The following is a 9,768-nucleotide window of genomic DNA, read 5'->3' on the forward strand; positions in this document are numbered from 1 at the left end:
AAGGGGAACAAAAATCACAACAACCCGATTCCGGTGCCATATAGCAAGCTCTACCTGCAACTGATCCAGAATGCTTTGGTGACCCCTCGAGCTCTCACACCTGCGTCACCATACCTGCCATGGTACAATCCAAATGCAACATGTGAATTCCATAAAGGGGCAGTTGGACATGACCTAGATTCTTGCTTAGCGCTGAAAGCCTGGGTACGAGAGCTGATTAACAAAAAGAGCTTAGTCTTTGAAGAAGATCACCCGAAGATCAAGTGTGAATACCATATTGGAACAATGGGGCACTCCATCGAGGAATTCAAGAGTTTTAAGTTCAAGCTGCAAAGATTGATTGACATTAGGTCACCAACACTCAAGGAGGTAAGCTCAGGTACATACATCTCGATTTCTGGGCCAAGTAGCGAGAAAGGTAAAGGACCTCAGAAACCCCTCAAGGTTTTGTACCACAAGGAAGAAGAAGTCAGGGAGGTGGCTAATGAGATATCATCATTTCCCGATAAGAGAATTGAGATATCACCTTGGATTTCTAATGTCACGACCCATGGCAACGGAAGCAAAGGAGAAGTGAGTAGTGGATCCAAGAGGGTTGCATCCAACGATCAGATCGAAGGAAAAGAATTTGAAGATCGTCGTGCCAGTATCAAAAAGTTTGTTGATCCTAACCTTCAAGTGGATGAAAATGAGCAGTTAGCAATGCCCGAAGTGCCGTACCAGCAAACGCTACCTTTTGGTCTTCATTACAAACAATCCTGGTTTGCTCCTCATCCAAATCAACAAGCCCAAGGCCCGAGATATCAAAATCAGCATAGGCCTCAAAATAACTTGGAAAGAAGAAATGATCCTCGTCATCCAGTCCTCATGACATATAGCCAACTCCTACAACCTCTGATTCAAAACTCGTTGGTGGTTCCCAAGTCTCTTAAGCCGGTTCCACAACCTTACCCACCCGGGTATGACCCAAATGAGAAATGTGGATATCATGCCGGATCGTAAGGGCACTTAATTGAAGACTGCAACGCTTTCAAAGCAAAAGTACAACAGTTGATTGACAACAGGTACATAGCCTTTCAAGAAGGAAGCTTGGTGGTAAATGTTAACCCATCGACCGGATAAGTGTGAAGGTCTCAAGGGGTGTCCCCATAGGTTAATGGATCAAGTTTGAAGAAGTCATTCCTTAAAGCTGGAAATCATTTGGTTGTTTCAGCATTTCGTTTGTAGTTTCCTCGCATGTTGATTGTTAATTGCTTTTAAGCATTGTTGTTTTCTTTGAATTGGTAAGATTAATGAAATGTTTATGCATCTTTTGGATTGATCCATTCGTATTCACTCGTTTTTCATTCATGTTAAAAACAAAAATACTCCTCTCATTCACTTTTGTTTATCAAACCGTTGTGTTAACAAAGATTGGAAGGAGGATGATGAAAACGAAACACCTGAAATTGTTGTGGTATGCTTTTGAGAAAAACCTTGTCGATGATGTAAGGCATTGTTTCAAATCCTCAAACACTGAAGTGATAAGGAGTTAATCCGTAGACAACCACTTTGAGCCTAGAAGTTGGTGTTTCTTTCGGATCTAAAACCTTTAATCTTAACCTGGGGCAGGGTAGTTGTGTTCAGATAGTTTGACCGTGCATTCGATCTTTCAAAAAATTCGTCCATATGTACACCCTCCAATTAGGTTCAACCACATGTTATCCTTCGCGCACATGTTTAAGTGTCGAAGAAGTTGAGAAAAGCTAAAATTAGTGTTGGTTGATCCTCATCCACCAATAACCTGGCAGTCAACACGTAAAAAAGGAAAAAAAATAGAAAAAAGTCCGCTAAGTCAAACACCACAAAATGACTTAGGCAAAAGTCAGGGCATCCCGATGGACCGAAAACTTCAAAGAAGCGGTCCAGGTAAAATTAGGGATAAATAAAATCAATCAAAAGAGGTCATTAAATCCTCAACAAAACCAAAATAAGGTGACTGCCATTTCAAGAAAATCTCACCTTGAATCCTCATTTTCACTTTCGCACCTTCGAAGTCGAATGCGTGTATTGAATTAACTGAACATAGGAACTGGAGATCATCAAGAAGAAGGGGTGGGTAAAAATAAATTTTGAGCCTTATATCCTTTTGTTTCAAAAAACCGTGAGCCAGACCACGTTACAATCCTTAAAAGACCTAATTGAGGCAGAGTTTATTTTGAAAGCATACTACAACAAGGTTGTGTTAACCTGACTCCAAATGATTTTTGTTAACCATTTGATGGCATAGATTTACATGTTGTGAATGACTTAATCATCATTGTGTTCTTATCAATGACCCTCTCCCTATATCTCACCCATTCATATCAATAAATTTTGATTTCAAATTTTGGCATAAGCACTGCATTAAAATTACCATTTTTTGAATGAACAATCTTATTTGCAAGTCAACACTTAGCATCAAAGAAATTCCAACAATATATAGTTGAGGAACTTGATAAAGTGAAAGAAGTCCAGACATGGGAAAATCACTTTGAGTATCATTCAATCCGATCCCATCACCCCAAGGTTCACTTAACAAAAAGTGATTTGCTTCAAGACTCAGACTGGGGCAAGCCACCTCAGAATCTCATTGAGTCCCACTATCCAGAGACAGTCAATCAGAAGTCTACCATTCCAGGTTTTGGTGAATTAGGGTCAGGCCACTGCGGTATGCAAACATTGGGGCAAGCCACCTCAGAAGCTCATTGAGTCCAACTATCCAAAGACAGTCAATCAGAAGTCTACCATTCCAGGTTTTGGTGAATTAGGGTCAGGTCACCGTGGTATGCAAACATTGGGGCAAGCCATCTCGAGATCGTCTCATGTCGAGCTGTTTCAAACTCACTTTCAAGGTGAATATTTTCAAAGACCCAACAGACTGGGGCAAGATGAGCCACAGAGGGGAAGAACCTCTTTCTTCATGCTTTCTAATTACTCAAACAAATTCTGCCATACGTCAACAACTATTGATTCTTAGATGAGTGCCCGGAAATTATGCTAGCATGATTCATTAATCCTCCAAAAAAATCCCATTGGCTAAGTTGTGGCTATCAAACTTGATAGAATTCTCCTTTGACAACATCTATCACAAAATATTTGGTTGAGTTCTCGGTGTTAAGGAATCATGATATCCATAAAAAGCCTCTACAACTCCCAGTTCACTCAAGTGTCAGCATTCTCATAATCATGATCATTCATATATCATGCATAAAAAAAAATTCAAATCATGCATAGCCGAAATGTACTTCGTGCTCATTTTGCATTGACCCAGGTCTTGTTGTTGATCCTATGTTCTTTGACCTCTAATTCTAGTTTTTCTTTGGTGCCCTTAAACCATCATTTGGTTCCGTAGTCATTTTCAAATCCAACTCATTTGGCACCTATCAAAAATTTGTCCATGTGGTTCAATTCCTTCTTGGATTATCCGATGAATTTCCGGATTACTCCTTGGTTTATTGATGTATTTCCATAACTTGTCTGATATGGTTCCAGATGTTTCCTCACCTATCTGATGTATGCTCAAATATGTTTGGCTTGTATTCTGATGTATTTCCATAATTTCCTTGGTGTATTATCGGATATGTCTATATTCTGTTGTATCTCCAGAATATCACTTGTAATTCTGATGCATTTCCAGAATTCGTTTCTTTTACTCTCCGATGAATTCCTGAACATGTCATTTTGTTCTGACACACTTCCAGAACCCTTATGCCATTCCCTAGCACTATTTTAAGGCTCATTGGTGTCTCATAAAATTCAGCTGTCACTAGCATTATTCCAAGCTCAATTGTTACTAGAACTCATTTTAAACCCAATTGTCGTTGGCATCACTAGCAGTCTGTTTGTAAATACATTTGTGATTGATATTTGAAGTTTGGTTGTTTGTCGCCAACATCATTTCAAGTCCAGTTGTTGCTGGTAAAACTCCGTTGTAGCCGGTAATTGTTTACTAATGACTTTCGTCAAGTCCAGTTGTTGCTGGAAAAACTCCGTTGTAGCCGGTAATTGTTTACTAATGACTTTCGTCAAGTCCAATTGTTGTTGGCATCTATCCGTTAGAATCTGGTTGTAATCCATTACTTACGGTCAAAGTCCAATTGTTGTTGGCACGTACAGAGAGTTTGAATACCTTGTCTTTCCTGATGGTTCCGTGAAAGTCATGTATGACTCATCATCTTGAGGAATTCCCAGAAGCTTGGAGGTTTTTGTGTTAGAAAACTCCAATGATGTTGATTTTGTTTGATTTCTTTGTAAAGAATTATGATAGCCTTTTGCGTGGATGATCTACTTATAAGAAGACTCCCGTTTATCTTTGTTTTGCATAAATTCCCTGTTAGGAATCTCCAAAATCGGTGCTTGGATGAATTTCTTGTGAAAAATCTCTAGAACTATCAGATGTATTCTAAAGTTTCAGGTCATGTATGAACCTATTGATGAAACTTGCTTTGTATGTTTTTCAATATTCTCAGGTCATGTATGAACCTATTGATAAAACTCCCTTTGATTTTTCCCAAGTGATGTCAGGTCATGTATGAACCTGTTAATTGAGCACTCTTTGAATAGTCAAGTGTTGTCAGGTCATGTATGAACCCGTTGTTGAAAATTCTTTGAATGTTCCTGTTTTGTCAGGTCATGTATGAACCTGCTATTGAAAATTCTTTGAATAGTCAAATATTCTCAGGTCATGTCTGAACCTATTTTGAAGAATCTTTTTCTTTGATTATTCCAGTGTTGTCAGGTCATGTATGAACCTGTTGCTGAACCTTTTGTTCCAGTGTCATCAAGTCATGTATGAACTTGTTGTGGAAATTTTCTCAAAATGTTCAAGTTTGCCATCGGGTCATGTATGAACCTGTTGATATACTCTTTTTGAATTTTCTGAGTTTGTTAGGTCATGTTTGAACCTGCTGTCAGAACTTCTTGATATCCCCCAACATTGTCAGGTCATGTATGAACCTGCTATTGAGCTTTTATTCCAATATTCCCAGGTCATGTCTGAACTTGTTTTGAAGAATCTTTCCCTTTGATTATTCCAGTGTCGTCAAGTCATGTATGAACTTGTTGTGGAAATTTTCTCAAAATGTTCAAGTTTGTCATCGGGTCATGTATGAACTTGTTGATATACTCTTTTTGAATTTTTCTGAGTTTGTTAGGTCATGTCTGAACCTGCTGTCAGAACTTCTTGATATTCCCCAACATTGTCAGGTCATGTATGAACCTGCTATTGAGCTTTTATTCCAATATTCCCAGGTCATGTCTGAACTTGTTTTGAAGAATCTTTCCCTTTGATTATTCCAGTGTCGTCAAGTCATGTATGAACTTGTTGTGGAAATTTTCTCAAAATGTTCAAGTTTGTCATCGGGTCATGTATGAACCTGTTGATATACTCTTTTTGAATTTTTCTGAGTTTGTTAGGTCATGTCTGAAGCTGCTGTCAGAACTTCTTGATATTCCCCAGCATTGTCAGGTCATGTATGAACCTGTTGTTGAGCTTTTATTCCAATATTCCCAGGTCATGTCTGAACTTGTTTTGAAGAATCTTTCCCTTTGATTATTCCAGTGTCGTCAAGTCATGTATGAACTTGTTGTGGAAATTTTCTCAAAATGTTCAAGTTTGTCATCAGGTCATGTATGAACCTGTTGATATACTCTTTTTGAATTTTTCTGAGTTTGTTAGGTCATGTCTGAACCTGCTGTCAGAACTTCTTGATATTACCCAGCATTGTCAGGTCATGTATGAACCTGTTGTTGAGCCTTTATTCTAGTATTACCAGGTCATGTCTGAACCTGTTTTGAAGAATCTTTCTCTTTGATTATTCCAATGTTGTCAAGTCATGTATGAACTTGTTGTGGAAATTTCCTCAAAATATTCAAGTCATTAGTAAGTCATGTGTGAACTTACTATTGAAATCTCTTGTACTCCAAGTGTCATTTGTCAATTTTCTCCTTGAGTACTCCCCTGTCATGTGTCTGACTCTCCAGCAGGATTGTTATCCCCAGCGAGTTGGTTTTACCCTATTTGTCTGTCTCCCTGTGGACCATCAGCATTCCCCACAGATTGGTCTGTCTAGTAGCATCTCAGTGTCCCTAACAGATAAATTCCAAAATAAAAAGTATTTCACCCATGCATATCGCATCATAGCATTTTCATTTCAGGATCAAAATCCGGGTATTCTTAGTATTTAACTATATCCCACCATGATCATATGAAGAGTGTCCTGCTTCATATTATCTGGTAGAAGATACTTAAATAGGGGCAACTGTCATACCCCGATTTTGACCCTGATATTCATATCATTTTTTTATTCATTATTTATTCCTCTAATATGGCACTCCCTCAGTCGTCCCTTGTCTCAGCCCTTCACCATCTTTGACAAGTTTGGTCATCTCTAAGTCTAGTTGCACCTGTCACAGTAGCAGCAGCACTGTCAGTTCAGTTCCTTATTCAACCGGGCCTTATCAGTGTGTGCCTTGTAATCCATATCAATCTTCCCAATTTCATCTAATAATGGATGAGCAAGAAAATTTGAATTCGGAGAGGAGTACCAGTGATTCTCTGGCTGTAGAGAATTTGAATTCTACCCAATATGGCTATTGCTTCAACAGGAGTGATGACGAGGATGATGATTATGGTGTTTACCATTCTAATACAGAATCAAGGCCTTATTCTCGCATCAATGACTATGACGACCTAGTTAACATTCAGGAAAGAAGTTCGAATTGTGTAGAGGCACCACAGAATCTTGAGCTAGAAGGTGCAGATGGAATTCAAGCACTGGGAAAAGAAGCTGATGAGCATGATCATACTGATGGATGCGAAACATCTCCCTATCAAGAGGAGGCTAATAATATAGAGCCTGTGGATTTTGAGAATAATGGGCTGTTGTGGCTACCTCCGGAGGCAGAGGATGAAGAGGATGATAGAGAAGTTGTTCTTTATGATGACGACGACGTGGTGGTGACCGGAGTTCCAGCGAGATCTTGGCTATTATACATCTGCTGATTGGAGTTATTGTGATAAAACCAAAGAGATGTCTGGCCCCTCTTTGTGATAATCACTGTGAGCAATCTTGGATATTAACACGACAACCATTGGAGCTATCTGATCACCCTCTTCTCTCAAATGCATTCTCCCCTTATCACTAATTCCCGAAGAATCTCGGCGCTAGTACCAGTAGTTGTTGGTATTGGTTTTGAAATGGGGAGGGTCAGTTGGAAGTTAAAGTCTTTCGATAGTTAGTCGCATTGGTTACATGTCACTGTATGGATTTAACTTGAATGAATTTATTGTTGCACTACCGTAGGTGACGAAAGGTTTACTGCATACAAGTTCCGCAGGTTTCGCTGCCGTTGTTGGCTTGCGGCATACGGCACTGCCGAGCTCGGTTGTGACAGCAGAGTTTGAAGACTACAGGAAGTAAATGTCTTGGGTGGCCTCATTCTTCCTGTTTGGGGAACAATAGAAAAGGCCCTTTCTAAGTAGGCCCACCTAAGCCATAGGAGGCTACGAGTTGTTCGCATAGAAACTACTGTGGATAACAAATAGATTGTTGGACTTCTGGTTCCTAATGCAGCTGTCGAAGTTGTTTTTCAAGGTTTAGCATGGGTTCAAGAAATTGATGATTGACGTGTGATAATAGACTTTGCTCACATCTTTGTTTTAACAAAGTTTGAAACCTCACATTTTCTTTTTAACAAAGGTTGACGCCTTTTTATAGTTGCTTGACGTCTCCATTATTCAGTGTCCTCTGTAAGTCAACAACAAGCAATTAATGTTCAGGAAAGGGCTCAACCTTGATGTTGAATTTTTTTGGGAGGAAAGACTCATCCTCTGTGCCATTCAACACAATTGTGCAATCTCATTTATTGTAAAGATAATTTATTGAGAGAGTAGATGGCTAGGCTGTATCAAATAGTCCAGTCTGAATAGGCTGCTATATCGCATACTCCAGTCTGACTTTGAACCAAATTCATCAATGATTATTAATATGATAGTTGAAGTTAAAAAAAAAACATCATAAGCACAATATAAGCATTTTTGCAGCAGAACCATAATCATTCAGGTTTACAATAATCATAAGCACAACTTCAAGGAGGATAACAATAATGGTTTACAAAACAATTAAAATGGTTATCCAGGCGGAAAGTTCAGAATCTTCTGGTTACATTTTTGCAGCAGAACCATAATCATTCAGGTTTCATTCAATCAAGTATTGATAATGATGCTGTCGCGTTTTTCCGACGAGTTCTGTTGGCAATTCGATGAATTTTCAAAGCTACTCTTCTTGCATAATCTCAAGAACAAACAGTTCGACACAGGATCTTAGTCTTTCTCTTCATTCATTCCAAGACAATTCAGCAGTTGCAAGGGGGAGCCTTCATGCTAATTCTGTCCATGTGTGCGTGACCTGCAAAAGACCAACCGAAGATGTAAATCTATCTTGCATATGACAGCTCAATAGAATATGCCATGTTCTAAGAATTTTGCACAACGTCAAATGCAACATTTCTACATAAACTCACCGACTCAGCAATGCACATGAAGGGTGGTTAGAGACCAAGAAATTACCACTTCCATTACTTCGACCTCCTACAATGCAAACTCACTTGGGTGTAGAGTGTACCATTCATAAATTGAATAAATTCCTGCAAAAAAAAGTATCCAGTAGTATATATCATCAAATAGTGACACAACAGAGGGGGAAGCAGTTTATTGTCCTCCAAGCATTGTATTGATGGAAACAAAGGCTGCTCTTTATTGGGGAATTGTTTGCAAGCATTTGCAGTCAGAAGCACATGCCTTAGGCTCTGATGCTGCAGCCACAGTGGGTACCGAAGCAGAAGTATATGCTGCAAAAGCATCAGATAAAAATGATCTTCAAGAAAATTGTTGGTTTGATTGTCATTGAAGCAATTAAGGTGCTGAAAAATGATGTTAATAGTGTAGAATGACATATTATCTGGAACGCCCATCAAGAAACCTGCTGCTTATGCCAGTGGAGCCGTTTGAACCAAACAAATCATGTTATGTTTGCTCTGAGAGTCCGGTATTGCTTGAAATAAATACAAACCGCTCAAAGTTGGAGGACGTTGTTGAAAAGATCATCAAGGCTAAGCTTGGGATGAACCTTCCACTTATTATGAATGCTTCAAACCTTCTCTATGAGGCTGGTGATATTGAGGACGACATGGTTGCAATTTATGATGCCAATCTTGAAAAGGTCCTAGCTGAGTTTCCTTCTCCTGTAACTGGTGGTACAATGCTTATAGTAGAGGATTTTCAACAGAAATTGAAATGTGATATCAATATAAAACACAAAGAGGAATTTGATGAAGAGAAAGAACCTGATGGAATGGTTCTCTCAGGATGGACAACAACCACAGAAACAACGACCTTCACTGATTGTGCTGGATGCCTTTTGACATTTACAAATAGCCGGTTCAATAATGATGTTAGCCTTAATGCAATTGCATTTCTTCGTTTCTGTGCAGTCAGACTTGCTGATGGAGGACTTGTATGCAATAAGAAGAGCAGTACTAATGGCTCATCACCATGATTTGACAAATGATGAGTATGATGATGACAATCTGCAAATGGCCACATATGTTGTCTCAAGAACAAAGAATCATATTGCTATGCAGCTACTTATTTTACAGGTTACAACTGATCTATACAAAAAAACACCAACAATCCTTATCAGCAGACAACATCAAACACAACAAGTTCTGCGTAAATTCACCAAGTTT

The 9,768-nt window shown here is 39.0% G+C and overlaps 1 protein-coding gene across 1 annotated transcript; it reads left to right on the top strand.

Annotated features, from left to right (window-relative positions):
* The first annotated feature begins 8,524 nt into the window (after nt 1-8,524).
* Nucleotides 8,525-9,702, top strand: LOC127119911 (SUMO-activating enzyme subunit 2). The gene has a single exon (XM_051050275.1). It carries the CDS (start codon nt 8,970-8,972, stop codon nt 9,576-9,578), a length of 609 nt encoding a protein of 202 aa, XP_050906232.1. The 5' UTR covers nt 8,525-8,969; the 3' UTR covers nt 9,579-9,702.
* The last annotated feature ends 66 nt before the right edge of the window (nt 9,703-9,768 follow it).

This window comes from Lathyrus oleraceus, chromosome 2 (genome assembly GCF_024323335.1).
Source record: "Lathyrus oleraceus cultivar Zhongwan6 chromosome 2, CAAS_Psat_ZW6_1.0, whole genome shotgun sequence".
NCBI classification, from domain to species: domain Eukaryota; kingdom Viridiplantae; phylum Streptophyta; class Magnoliopsida; order Fabales; family Fabaceae; genus Lathyrus; species Lathyrus oleraceus.

Coding starts and splice junctions, on each gene's coding strand:
- LOC127119911 (XM_051050275.1), top strand. CDS start 8,970: ATGACATATTATCTGGAACGCCCATCAAGAAACCTGCTGCTTATGCCA.